Raw genomic sequence first — 15,925 nt, 5'->3', positions numbered from 1 at the left:
ACACAATTAAAATCTATAGACAAATAAAATTTTATTTTATTTCCTTTACACATACTTGTACTATGGGCATATGTTTGATTATGACGTTTCATGAAGGACTGTGGTTGATAATTATAAGGTTACCCCAATATTAGGAAATACAGAATAACGCTCCATTGTAGGCATTTTTTTTTAACAAATTGGAAAATGATAGCAAGCCTTTAACTAATTAAAAAGCGACATTTTTTTGTGTAACGATGAACTCGCGGCCATTATTTGTAGGTGTGGATAAACCACTCAAGTTCAACACAGAGACATGCAAACCATGTCAATCAGGTAAATCACGCTAGACAGATCTTATGTGACATGGTGGCCGTAGAAGATAAGCATGCATGGTAGTCACAAATGCACCTGCTCTGCCAATTTAGACACCCGTAGGAGCACAATATTTGTTGAAATTAAAAGATGTGTGTGTGTGTGTTTGTGAATATAATATATATATAGGAAAAAGGGATTCTATTAGAAGAGCAATAAAAAAAGCACGCAAAAAGGGGACTCGATTGCCATCCGACTTTCGCTATTCCACGTGCTTCGATTAGCTTTTTACTACAAGTCAAATTCAATTATTGAAATGATGATTCTAGTCGTCATAATTTAATTATTGACTAAATATAAAAAAGGGTTTACAAGATATGAAATTAATTGCATGAAAATTAAAGTAGTTTTCATGAATTAATCTGAAGGTAGATATACTTCTAATTCATTACAATTATTTATCATTTGTGGTGTCCAACTAACTAATTATCAAAACAACTACAATATTTGTGAATCGACAAAAGTTCTTAATTAATTTATTTATTGATGATTTCGATGTCAGTTTAATTTATTAGGTTGGACGACATACTCTTCTAATAATTACGAAATTTACATATGTATAACATTTTTAAAAATATAGAGGACTTTCTAAATCATAATAAAATAACAATATCCTAGAGAGCAAGATCAATTTTGGTCCATACCTTTGCCTAATTACGGGCACTTGGATTAATTAATGTTACTTTTCTCCACCGAAATTACATAACAGAATACACAAGTTATATGAAGATTTATATAGTCAAGATAACAAAGGAAATTTGTTTGATAAAGAAAGATGGCTCGAAATTCAACAAGCCGTGTTTATTGTTTTTGCATAGAAAAACTTTTAAATTTCGTTTGTAAACTTTTTTAAAAATATATTACAGAAAAAATGCGTCACGGTGTTTATTAGTAGTAAGAAAACAAGTTCCAATATACACTAATTATAGCTACAACAATATATTGGGGATCGAAAGTCTCCGGTGATTCCGCCCTCTTTTGACTCTTAATCCTTTATTTTGCGATCTTCCATATTTGGCCAAAATTTGCATGGATTAAAATTTGACAAGATCGGATCGTGAAAATTAATTTGTTATGTTATCAAGTCTCATTCTTGCTCTATCTCGGATGTTTGGACGTGCAAAGTAACTTGAGCCGATTCGTGAGTCGTTAAGCTCGAGCTCGATCTGGTTTTCTCAGTTCCATTTTTTTTTATCAACTTAAACCGAAAAGGAGATATTTGGTCGGTTCGATTTCATTGGAGAAATCGAAACATTCAAAACACGGATTGAACTGAACTCTGGATCATTATTTTCATCATTAAATAGGATTTAATTCAAGTCAAGTTTTCACTTATTTATGTATTAATTAGTACGTTTGTAGCACATGAGGATGAGGTTTCCCTAGCTAATCAACATTTAATTTAATTTATCTCCAACGAACATATTACATGCATGGAAATGTAAAGAGCAAAATCTCCTTTCTTGATTCGCAAATCCAAGATATGACTTTTTGGAAAGTCAGTATGCTTCGTTTTCTTTCGTGTCATTATATTTATTATTTACGACTTATATATATGATCTTCATTTATATTTATTATGTACGACTTATTATATATTTATTACTAAATGAGTTCCCAACTACAGTAGAAATATTAGACTCGGGATGACAATACGTATACATTGAACGAATTTCTTGTACCAAATCAAGTTATTATAAATGGTTTGAAATTTCACATCTCGCGTTTTTTATTAGATACGCATTATTTAATATGCTATTTAGTCAATATTACAATATCGTTGTCATCGTGTCAGGAATATATATATATATATATATATATAGGGTTTAGGGTATAACCCTTTAGAATAAATATCTTGTTAAAGAGAAGCGACACAAAATGTAATTATTCCACAATTTTTAATTGTATGTTTTTACGAAAGAGAAGAAAAAATTCCTAAGAGTGTGTAACGGCCACCGGGAATAATAATTTATATCCTTTATTATTATTATTAATCAATGTATGAGCTTCGGTTACTAGTATAAATAACTAATATCTTAAAATCTATTGACTATTTATCATATATGTTTATTTAATTTTTATCATAGAATTGTAAAAATCAATTTATTATTTTTATTTTTTTTAAAAAAAACAGATTGTGAGGCCTAGGGCCGAAGAGGGAGAGAGGTGATTGTCGTTGTCATGAGGTTGCACAGATAATGAGCGGCTCCTAGCAGTTGAGGGAACAAAAATGAACCGATCTCACACCAGATGGATTCCAAAACTATGCAGGTATGTGACTGTGCAGTTGAGAAGTGCTTAAAAGATTTGATATATACTACTCATATCAAGAATGTGCATATTCTTTTCAGGAGCTCGTCACATAATAGCTTCAAAGTTAAACGTGCTTGACTTGAAGTAACTCTGGTATGCGTGACACCCTGGGAAGTTTCTTTGGGTGCGTGTGTGTAAGAACATAAGCATACTGGAAAGACCCGTCTTGGTACCGTGCGGACAATCGTTGAATCTTAGCGTTACAGTTAGTATCAGAGCCGACATATCCTAATACGGTGAGATTCGGGGATGAACCAAGTGGAAGTTATTGGGCATGTGAGACCAGATATCGAAGAGAGCGAGGGTGATCACCGATACCATGAGGTTACACGGACAATGAGCGGCTCATGGCAGGCTTCTAAGCGAAAGGAACATGAATGAACCCATCTCACACTGAAATGAGAAGGATTCCAAAACTGTTCAGATATAGGACTGTGCAGTTGATGAATACTTAAAATATTTGATTTGATATGTACTCCTAATATCAAGAAGATGCATATTTTTTTTTCAGGATTTCATCACATAATAACTCCAAAATTAAGTGTGCTTGACTTGGAGCAATTTTGGGATGTGTGATACTCTGGAAAGTTTTCTAGAATACATGTGATCAATGAGGACATGCGCATGTTGGAAAGAATTATATCTAAAGTGCGTATGAATGAGGACATAAGCACGCTGGAAATACTCATTTTGGTACCGTGAAGACATTCATGGAATCTATATAGCAACTATGGATGCTTTGAATATGAATAAAGGTGAAAGCAAAGGTAATTACCACTTTATCTAAAGAGATTTTCATGACTTAATCTCCCATCGCTTTCCTTGCATGTAGGAATTTCTTTTATGTTTATGTCCTTTCTCATGCAAAATATATATATCAATCGATCGGTCTTATTAATTAATTTTGTACCAATAATTTGGCCCACTTGTTTTGGATCAATGGAATATCAAGCAAAAAGGAGTTACTGCTAGGTAGCCGGATGACACATATATTAATTTTCAGCGTGAAATTTTAAGCTATGAATAAATTTCTAACATGATCAATGTTGATAAATTTATCACAATGAAAAAGAAAGTAGTATGTGTTGTCAGAGATGGAGGGGTGGAGCGGTAACACCATATGACAGCGTAGGGCCAAATGAAAGGAATTAAAAGAAAGGAACAAAGGCTCGCTCTGTTTTTCATTCAATATCCCTTTTGACGACCGAATTTCATTCATCGACCCCCCCTCCCCTCAAACTTATTTTATATTAATATATATACATTATTATTTTCTTTGTAATTATATCATACACCAACTTGTATTTCACCACAACCAAACTGATATGACAGGAATTATATATATTGAAATAAATTTAATATCTTACAAAAATTATATAATTTATTTATTCTTTACAAGCGACTCCAATTATCCCATGCATACTTATTGTGTATCAAAGAGTATAAGTGTCATTTTCTCTATAAGTATTCGAGTTGGTAGAATATAATGAAAATAAATAAATCTATTTGCATGTGAAAACATCATTATTTTTGTAAAGAAAAAAAATAGTTATGTCTCGTTACTTGTATAGCTACATATCGCGTGATGGAAATAAATAAATATCAATATACACTATAAAAATTTGAAGATCAAATATTTATCATATAACTAAAATAATCGTAAAACTCGAATTATTTATATTTTAATTACTCTCCTAACTATAGTAATAATAATTATAAAAAATAAATACGTCGACACTCGGAACAAAGGCGTGAAGTTGACAAGAGAGAAGGAGAAGTGGGGCAGAGTTTGTCTCAAACCCTAGCAACCTATTTATATAGATGGCCCCATTTCCTCGAAAAGTGAGTAATAAATATTACAGTACACAGATCTCAGAAAACAGAAAAGATTTATTTATGTGAGTGGTGAATGATTTTGTAATCGATTGCTTTATGATTGAGGTGTAATAATATTATATTTATTAATATAAAAAGAAGTCATGACCACCAGTACTGAATGCGACTTTGAACACACAGAAAATAGTATTTATCTTTTTCACTGTACCCCTTTTTTCCTACCTAGCTAGTACAAAAAATGACACACCCTTTTCGGACCCTCTCGTATTTTATTCCCCCCTCCCCTCCCTCCAAAATAATTACTATTTATATATATATTTGAATATATATATTCAAAATAATTTTTTTTAAAATTTTAATTAAAAAATCCAATACATTAATAAATGAATTGATAGATATGTAAAGATCACAATATCTCACATATATATATATATATATATATATATATATTTACTTGCTTGTTTATTTAGTGATGAGGTTATATGTTATTTAGAGGTAGGATGAATCTTGACCATATTTTGTGTGTGAGAGCAATCAGAAGGGCATGATGACAGTATGATTATGAGAGAATAGAATTGTGGTTTCTTTGCACTTTGTATTTATTGTCCCTCCCACTGCCCTAGGTTGGCTGAATCAAAGATAGGGATTGCTTTTACCCCTACCCATACCCATATCCACACCCATACATACATTTAATATATCTATTTATTGTCATTCATTTCACATATCTTGCCTAATTTTTTCTCATATGTCTTAAATTATATATATATATATATTTCATAGTTAGTATTATTTTATCACTTTCAATAATCTATATAAGTCTAAATATATATATATATATAGTAGACACAAGTTTAGCAAATTTGAATTTAAGATTAATTTTAAAAGTTAATTTTTAATTTGGGGGTTGAGGTCCACATCTGGGGTGAGTAGAGACTGATATTGTCCTTCACGAAAGTCGCTGACCGTATTGTCTACCCCGCATTTAAAGCGCGCCATTGTGCTCTAAGTAATGTCACTGCCACTAGTTCAACCCCACTATTTTAAATTTATTAAAATACCCTTTTGCCCCCCCATTTTCATTTTTCATTATTAATTAAAATAAAATTGCATTTAAAAAAAGAAAAAAGAAAAAGAGAATAAAAGTACTAAAGAAAAGAAAGCAAAACGATGGAAATTATATGGGGAACAATATGTTTACCTCTATTTATTGATCTAACTTGTATGTTTTAATTGGTTGTGTGTGATGTGGACCCAAAATTCAAATTGCAAAGATTAAATGGCATTCAAATTGGACTCACTGTCACTTCATATATAATATTATTTACATTGTAAAAATGTTTGGAAAATTTCGCAGCACGAGAAAATTTAAGTAGATGTTGAATTTTTTAGTGTCTTTTATATATTTTGTGTTGGTGTCGATTGTATATTCGTCACGTATTTTATAATTTTTTTTCCGAATTCCTGCTCTGTGTGTGTGTGTGTAAGCAGTATGTATATATATATAATACTATCAAGTGTTTGATAAATGTGATACAATTTGGAATACAGAAGAGGACATTGTTTGGGCTAGCCTGTACGGACCAATTATTCTCGTGGTTTTTGAAATGTAATTAGCCCAATAATGGAATCCATGGGGCGGCTCATTAATAAGGCCCAAGATGGCGCCATTATTACGTTTATCGAAATTTAACAGAAAATGCTCTTCAATTTGGTTTCACTTTTCATAATATATTTTAATTTTTATATTTGATAAGGAGTTAAGTGGGGAATGCATAAAGTATAAAGAAAGTGAATGCAAATAACTCATTTTAAAAGTATTGTAAAAAACTAAAAATTATGCGAAGGCATGTCCTACCGATTTTTTTGGGAATGATTAACATTTTAAAATATTTAATAAACTTTATTGCAACAAAAATATCTCATCTAAATTTTTATATTACTACGGAAAATTTTAAGATAAAAATAATCAGTTTTCTTAATTTTATTTATTTTTTAGTGGATTATTTAATGAGTTACTTTTTTTAATACATGAGGTAAAATTTTGAAACAAATATTTCCCATACGTATTTATTTATTATAGCTGTTCGATGACATTACCTGTTAACATTTTAAAAAGAAAATAACAGTAAAATTTTTAATTTTACTTCATTTTTAGAAATTTATGTGGTATAGCAATAAAGATAAGATAATCTTCTACACTTGGCTTTCTTCTGAATCGGGTCTACATCGCCGCTCCATTTGTAGAAACGCCCAAAAAACGAGAAGAGTACGAAGCAATCAACAACAGCACAGCGCAAGAAACAGCGGATGGCCAAAGATGAAAGCCCAGTTCGATTCGGGATCATGGGATGCGCGGAGATTGCCAGAAAAGTGTCTCGAGCAATACAATTATCTCCCAACTCCAGCCTATATGCAGTTGCGAGTCGTTCATTAGAAAAGGCTAAGGAATTCGCCGTTCAGAACAGTTTACCGGGTGATGTTAAGATTTACGGTGATTACACAGAGTTGTTGGACGACCCATTTGTGGATGCTGTTTACATGCCACTGCCCACCAGCCTGCACTTGAAATGGGCAGTCATATCTGCTCAGAAGCGTAAGCATTTGCTGCTTGAGAAACCCACCGCTCTTGACGTCAAGGAGCTTGATGAAATGCTTGAAGCTTGCGAGGCTAATGGGGTGCAGTTTATGGATGCTAGCATGTGGTATCATCACCCTAGGACTCAGAAAATGAAGGATTTGATCTCAAATCCAGAACTTTTCGGGCTTGTTAGATCTGTAAGTGTAAATCCAAACCTCAAAATAACCCAAAAGACGGTTTCTTGTGATGTTCAATTGGGGTGTAGTAGTTTAGCTGATATGAAATCCACAGGTTAATATATCACCGAGTACCATAATTCAATTGCAGATGATGAATTTTCTGTCATCAACCAATTGATAGTCGATCGAGTATAGCATGCCGTCATTGGCGTTAGGATTATAAACAGATGACTCCCAATTGATATTGCTTGACAATCAACTTGCAATCTACGAGTATCGGTCGACCGAGATTGAAATTTAGTTTGTCACTTCCTATTTTACATTCAATCTTCATATAAATCAAAATAGGAAAAAATATAGTTCATGGTTTTGAATGGACTGCTCATTATGCGTTGCTGTACATTTCGTGATATATTTTTGTTAGTTCCTGGAGAATTATTGGTGATTGAACTTTTCGTTCAATAACCAGCTTAGGCTCCTCGTTTGCTGCTGGCGGTGGGTGATCAAGTTATGCTCAGGAAAGTCAGGATGATTCATAACTTTACAGGGGAAATGCTTTAGTTACTTATTCAATTAGTCTGAACAAAGCTTTGTCATTGCATGTGAAACTATCAGTTTTATGATGCTAGTGATAGAAGGATTATTCAGTATAACAATTATACACGAGTTTAGATGCAGATCTTTGTGGATTGCTTATAACTTTTGTTAGAGTACGATGCCTGTGTTTCTTGGGGTATCTTTATTTGATTTCCGCCGCTTGTAACTTGTATTCGTAAGATGATCTAACAAGCTTTTCTCTATATGGGATCAAGATCCACAGTTCATCGTCATTTTGTGGAACGCCCCAGTTTCTTGAAAATAACATCAGAGTAAAACAGGATCTAGATGCCCTTGGTGCCCTGGGAGACACTGGTTGGTACTGCATCGGCGCCATATTATGGGCAATGGACCAAAAACTACCAACAACAGTAACTGCTCTACCGACCATCACCAGGAACTCGGCTGGTGTCATCCTATCATGCGGTGCATCTCTCCATTGGGACGAGGAGCAAACTGTTGCTACATTCTTCTGCTCCTTCATCTCTCACGAAACCATGGACTTGATGGTGTGTGGCTCCAATGGGACACTTTGGGTTGAAGACTTCATCATTCCATATGGAGAAAATTCATGCAGCATTCAGCTTCACAACTGGGGCAAGATTATTGGATTTGCATATAGGGTGGAACGTAAAACCTAAAGAAATTCGAGTGGATACTCGGTTACCACAAGAGAGTATGATGATTCAAGAACTTTCGAGACTTGTTAAGGACATAAAAGAGCAAGGATCTTCACCTGACAGCCGCTGGTCTCGCACCAGTAGAGTCACTCAGCTTGTGTTGGATGCCGTGAGGAAATCAATAGATAATGGTTTTGAACCTGTTTACATGTAAGACATGTTTGAACTATTGTGTGATTGGATTACACTGCTGACACTGCTAATGTGATTACTGGTGAACCAAGAGTGAACCATGCATATATTACGGAGTAAAGAGGGATGAAATGTAAGTCTTTTCTTGTGAAAATATTATCATCAATCCCTTGAATTAATTTCTAGGTCGCATTATTGGAATTTGATCTGTTTTATCTTCTTTTTTTTTTTTTTTGGTTTAAAAGTAGATATCTATTGTTTTCATTGATTAAAACTTATAGGTCTATCAGTTACAATAAGAGCTGAATTTGGGACAATGTTCCATCTGCGAATTTCCCTGAAACTATGAAATGTCTTGTACGATGATACTTGATAGTCTACACAACTAAATTTCGAAAGTGTTTGTAACTTGCAAAAAGCAATTCTCAGATATTCCTTTGAAACTTCGTAGCCTCGTGCCCTCGTCGCAGACCAAAAACGTGGCCATTTTGTTGTATGATAATGGTCATAACTCATAAGTTTAAGAAATCTCGATTTCGATAAATATATATATGTATATAAGTAATAAATAATGGAAATTCGATATGCATATCAAGTATACGTATAAATGACGATTTATCAAATTCTGCAATAAAGATATAATGATTAAATCTCATTAAAACTTATTAAAATAATCAAGTATGCATAATTCTAATATAACTCATTACACAAGATTTTATTTTCTTAATATGTATCCTCGACATGAAATTTTGGTCCGTATATTGAATTTTTTTGAGATAACTGCGAATTTTGGCAGAATCGTGGGGGAAGAAAAAATGCAATCGAGATTTCATTTCGTAAGTCTAGCTAGCTACAACCCCAAATATTCAAGCATTGCTCGAAAATATAGGGAAAAAGGAAATTAATATCTTGTCTCAAATATGATATTTGTTTTGTGGGATCCTTTAATTTAATTTGACATTGTTGTCAAGAAAATAAAGCTGTCAAACGCACGGGTCTTGACGCCGGCCGGCCTTTGTCTTTTACTGTCGGCGGATTAATTTATTATTACCTTCGTGTTTCTGTTTCAGAAAAAATGGGTTAACTTTCGTGACCACGAACACATGATAGGTACCTTGTCATCACCGGCCTTCTGTCTTAATACAGATTATTACTCTTGATGTGTTTATATTATTATTTGACGACCTTCATATTTTTCTAATTTTGAATTCAAATTATAATATAAACATTTTGTATAAAAACGAATTGAGAATAAATAACACTTTTTTTTTTTTTGAAATCCTATTCTAGGGGTGAGAGGACTCGAACCTGAGTCACTACAAAGAGGAAACAAGATGAGACCATTAGAGTCAAAGTACATAAATAACACTTTGATATAACGTAAAATGAACTCAAGTTGTACGTCCACCCATATTAACTAATGTCCATGCTAATAGTCTATATATAAATTTATAAAAGATTAATTTTTTTAAAAAAAAATTAGGATGAAAAAAATGTGTCGATGTCAAGTTCTGTGGATGACTTATAACCTCATCACTAAAAAAATATACCTTGCGACGACGGACATTTTAATTTTAAAGCATAGTGATTCTATTATTTTCTGGGTTCGGTTTTGAGTTTCAAGTATGAAAAAAAAAATGGGTATAATAAAATTTGTCATGTGGTACAAAATACACAAAAAAAAAAAAAAAGAATGTTACACCACTCTTTCAGATGTACGGTACTCCGAAATGTGAGCACTAAACATCCGCCGACGGAAGAAGACAAATTAAAAGGCTTTCTCGATATCACATCTCGTTATAAATAAATCATAGCACACGCCAGTACCATACAATTCAATAAATAAATAAATAGAAAAAAAGTGTCAAGCCTATTGGCATACATATATCATAAATGTTATCCATTCTTCATATATATATATATATACACACACACACACACACACACAGACAAGTTAAGAACCTTCGATCTCTTCTTCTTCTTTTTTAATTTTTCAAAATATATACGCCTTCGTTCATCTGTCGTTACTCGATAAAATATTTTCGATGATTTATAAATGTTTTGCCCAATCCACATGACATCGAATTTTCAAATCCGTCTCGAGCTGTAACCATAACTCGTGTTTTTGTTTGAATTGAACCATCTTTATTTGAGCAGGGGGCTTCGAGGGATATATATTATAAGATGCTGCTCGCCTCAACTATCAAAATCCCAAAGGTAACGCGAGACAAACTTATTTCTTACTAGAGAAAGGTCAACTTTTTTTCTTAATTTCCTCGAAGCAAAATCAATGCCTCACTCCAATTCAGATGGATTCGAACTGAGGGCAAGCATGTTAGTCATCTCACCGTAGACGTACTATGTGTTGTCCAGGTGAGATGATCCACATGGGGCCCAGGGTTGTTGCCTCATCGGGTGTGTTACACTCGGTAGATTACAGTCTGTACTAGCTGTCTATTACATCTATATTAAAAAATTCCAAAATTTTAAATAAAAAATAATAGTTTTTTTCAAAAAATACTATTGTCGTCGTTCATATAAAGTACTTGATAAATCATTGATCAACATGTATTTGATGAAGAGGTAAAAAAAACTTTATTAAGGTAGAACAACATTATAAAGCTAACATATAAATTTACACACACACATACACTCTTTGAAAGAAGCATTTTTAAATTAAATTATTGCCAAAATTATTTTAGCAATCTTTAATGTATTTTCACAATACGCATTTTATTAATTCCCCGACATTTGTTAATAAAAGAGTATAAAATTATTATACAATCAATGAAGATATTTATTATATCTTTGTCTTTTCAGTACTAATAAGAAGTTGATTAAATTAATTTATCTTATTACAGGCGCTGAATGCTGTTTTTTCATTTTAAGATTTAACCATATAAATGACTAATTAGTAAAAGAATAAGTATCTTGTTAGACGATCTCACATATCTTTATCTGTCAGACGGATCAACGACCCTATCGATATTCACAATAAAAAGTAATATTCTTAAAATAAAAAGTAATAATTTTGCATTGATGACTTAAATAAGATATTCATCTTACAAAATATGACTCATGAGACCGTCTGACACAAGTTTTTGACTTAGTAAAATACATATACGAGTTCGAGTCCAAAATTTTTATGAGCTCTGTAGCTAGCTCGAGTTTTATAAGCCAAAATGTTTCTAAATTATGACTTATTTAATTTAATTGTATAACCCTAACAAAACTGTGCAATAATATTATCATTTTAGTGAAGTCGATCATACAATTCTAGTCTTTTAAAATTCGGAACATCGGCAAGTCTTGAGAAAACTTTATGTATGTATAATTTAATAATTTTGGTAAAACGGTTTTCTATTACGGTTCTAATATTAAAACTAAAATACTAATCTAACATATTCAAATTCGACGTTTTGTACATTGAAATTGTTTTGACTTCAACAAATGAATCCTGATATCCAAATTAAATTGTAATTTTTTTTTATCGATTTATAGACAATTTCTTCGTTTTAAATTTCAAAAATTTGACTAAAACCCTAGCTAGAGATATATATATATATATAATATTTAATGTGGCTAGCAAGGTCTACGAAATAGCACAAGTTTTTAAATTTTTTACTAAAGTGGGCCCCGTTCGTGATAAAGAAGGTAGGGTGGCATCCGCCGACGGAAGAAGACAAGACAGGGTCAAGGTCCTAACTTTATATCCTCTAGAGGGGTAACGTTGGATTAATGGTTAATTATTGCATGTCATTTTTTCGCTTCTTTTTAAATATATAACCAATTTTAATATTTAATACCACTTGTTTTGTATTTTAGTAATAAATTTTTATTAACTAAATTTATTAGTAATTATTTCAATTAAATAACGTTAAAATAAGAAAAAAATTCTAAACTTTGTTTATTCAATTATTTATATACTAATATAAAGTTCGTTTAAGAGTATGCGTGAGAGCTCCTCGTATCAATTCTCACACTAACTAAAACTAAAAAAAAATCGATATGCTTTAATCTATTTAACTTAAAATGAAAAATGTTGAGCATGCACCAAATTTAATTAACAGTTAGAGTTGGTCCATCACTCGTCATTCCATAAAAAGTCAAATTACTTTTTTTTCCCTTTAAAATGTTATAATATAAAAATATCTCATGATTAATCTCTAAATAATTGGCGTATTCAAATAACTTTCAAAAGTTCTAGATTTTAACTCTCTATGAAATAAAGTTAAGTGGGAAATTTGAGTTGAAAGATTTTAGCCAATCTTGGAATCATAGATTTATTTTTGCACATGAAAATACTATGAATCCAGCATATTTCTTGTCCTACAAAAAGAAAATAATTAAAGAAAGAAGAACATTGTGTGTTTGTCTCTCTCTCTCTCTCTCTCTATATATATTATATACATATATTATGTGGGACGACTTCCCAAAAACAGTGGGTGGTGGCCATGGTGACTTGAAATATATTTGTAGTCTTAGTTGCAAGTTTTTTTAAAAAAATTAATAATAATAATTGTGCAGTCACTGTCGTCATTCTTCTCAAATGAAACATCAACTGTGGCGATTCTTAATTGATCATACAAAGTGCAGATGTAAAAAGCCTTAAATAATATTTTTGTATCAGTTTTCGTTCCAAACTTTGATTCTAATAGAATGAATTTTCTATTGTTGAAAACGAAATTTTTTAGACATCAATAAAAGCTTAATTAAAAAATTGTCAAACCACTTGGCAAGTTCGCTCTTTCAAATAAATAGGATAATTATTCAAGAACTATGACATTTATGGTGATGTACGTACACAATTATTTGTATTTTTAGATATTATATATATATATATATATACACACACACACACGCTAAATTATAAGAATGTATTTTTGTTGTTCCACCATAAGATTATAGTGGAAGATTTGTACCTTATAATTAAAAAAACCCATTTTTTGCAAAGAAGCGAACCAATAATAGTTGTTTACTAGAATCTTGGATTCTTTATCCTACAAATTTTAACCCTTTTATCGATCTCCTGTTTCCCCCCACCATTCCACACCTATGTCTCTATCTTTTTGGGCCAAAAAATGGATTCTTCGCCCTTCAGACAAGAAGATAATTGTAACAACATTGAGTCCTTCAGTATTTTCAATCCTTCTTTTTCGTCGGAAGAAGGACCTGGACCTTCCCGATCAGACACAGCTGACAAATCAGCATCCAAAAGTGAAAAACGATATATCGGAGTTCGGAAACGACCGTGGGGGAAGTACGCAGCAGAGATTCGGGATTCCACCAGGAATGGAGCTAGGGTTTGGCTCGGGACTTTCAATACAGCAGAGGAAGCCGCATTGGCTTACGATCAAGCCGCGTACGCCATGCGCGGATCTACGGTTCCTCTCAACTTCCCTTTAGAACAAGTAATGGAATCACTTGAGAAAATGAATTACAGTTGCAAAGAGGGCTCATCACCAGCTAAAACCTTGAAGGAATCACACAAAGTACTAAGCGCGACGACGAAAACACAAAGGGGTGGTAAAAAGAAACAAGTTATAAGTGAAGAGGAAATGGTGATTCTAGAAGACTTGGGATCTGACTTGTTGGATGAGCTTTTATCCGAGAGTTCATGAAGTACTACTAGTAAGTGAAATACACAAGATTGATTTTCTTCGTCGTTCTTTTTTTTTTTTTTGAAAAAAAGTAGAGTAATGTGGCTCGTGCAGTTGAGAGGACGATATTTGAAAAGGGAATTAAATGTGATACTGAAATTATTTGTCGTTTTGATAAAATATCACATGTTCTACAAATACCAGGTTTCTGATTTCTCAGCTATTTCTTGGTTGAACCCTAATCGAACAAATTATACACAGATGGTCTAATTCATTGGCAAATTTAGGCGATAGGGGGCAATGTATGTAGTTAAGCGGCAAATTACTTATCTTTTAAGGAAAAAAATATATGAAAGTTTAGATTTTTAGTATATGTATATGTGATTTGGTTTGAGAGAAGTGACTATTTCTTTACTTGTTTGTGTAGCTCCCGATTCTCCTTTGGGTAGCTTGAAATTTATAGTTTACAGACACAGTGATTTTGCTACTCTTTCCAATCGTACTAACTGATATTTTTCTTTGGTTTATAATAAATATGTAAAATTCCCTTTTACTCTTTTTCTTATTTTGTGTGTGTGCTTCTTACTTTGTTGAATCAGTATTATGATCGCTCTTAAGTTTTAGTTGCCTTTCATGTGATTTTCTCAACAAGTACTTAAAAACGATTCCTTTAATTTCGTTTATTTCCATATATTTTTGAACAAATGAAATTACCCACTAATAAGATTACAAGATTGTAAAATGCAACTAATGATCAGGTCTTTCTGCTTTGATACTTGAATATTTTTAGGCCTTTACTTCGATTTCATATAGGTTTACTCAACTGCATCTAGCAAACAAAAACTAAATGTTCTCTTGTTTCTATTAATTATTCTAAATATATTTTAGTTCATTATAGCTTGAGGATTAATGTATCGATTCATCATGTTAGTTTATTATCCCGTATATACTCTTTCTGGGCTTTTGGAAAACCAAACATGTGTATGTATATATGTGTGTGTGTTTATACTACTTTTGAATTGATGTGAAAAAAGATCTTCCTTAAAGTTTCTTGCGCTCGAGAAACACCTCTTATCATTGTTGGCAGATTAGAATAGTCATTCTTTCGGTAGGCAAACAGAAATGTGATAACTAATGGTGACAGAATAGTAGTGGTGAATATCTCTGATTCATCACAAAAATTGTGTTTACTGGGGCAATATTGTCAAAAATAGCAAGGTCGGATATGTGTTTGAGTGACTAGCGCTCGAGAAATCATGGAGAAAATCTTGAAGAATTTTCTTTAGTTTCAAATGAGTTGAAAAAGAATTCGTGAGTCTTAATGACATTTTCGAATTGGAGTATTGCTCATTAAGAATATACTGTGATTTGAAGAGATGATGGTAATAAAAAACCAAGTGTTTTGTGAACAAAGAGTGCAAGCATATTGATAAATATGTGTAAAAGAAGGAAGTTGTGCATATTACCAACATTGCATGTCTATAGGAATCATGATCACCACCACCATGATGTGTTACCATATATATATGCATTGTTTTTAGGGGAAGTAACATTTTTTAACCTATAATCCACTAATTTTTATATTTATTTTTTTCCAATTTCAGCCCTTTTTTTTACCGAGTTCTGACATGGCATCGAACACGTAATCGATATCC

The 15,925-nt window shown here is 32.3% G+C and overlaps 1 protein-coding gene and 1 pseudogene across 1 annotated transcript; both read left to right on the top strand.

The window, feature by feature from the left end:
• Window positions 1–6,697: 6,697 nt before the first annotated feature.
• Window positions 6,698–8,871, top strand: LOC140826345 (uncharacterized oxidoreductase At4g09670-like; annotated as a pseudogene).
• A 4,880-nt stretch (window positions 8,872–13,751) lies between these two features.
• Window positions 13,752–14,291, top strand: LOC140826750 (ethylene-responsive transcription factor 1B-like). The gene has a single exon (XM_073189250.1). The coding sequence runs from the start codon at window positions 13,752–13,754 to the stop codon at window positions 14,289–14,291; it is 540 nt and encodes a 179-aa protein (XP_073045351.1).
• Window positions 14,292–15,925: the final 1,634 nt, after the last annotated feature.

This window comes from Primulina eburnea, chromosome 3 (assembly GCF_022965805.1).
Source record: "Primulina eburnea isolate SZY01 chromosome 3, ASM2296580v1, whole genome shotgun sequence".
Taxonomy (NCBI): domain Eukaryota; kingdom Viridiplantae; phylum Streptophyta; class Magnoliopsida; order Lamiales; family Gesneriaceae; genus Primulina; species Primulina eburnea.
This window is presented reverse-complemented; position numbering and strand designations above follow the sequence as displayed.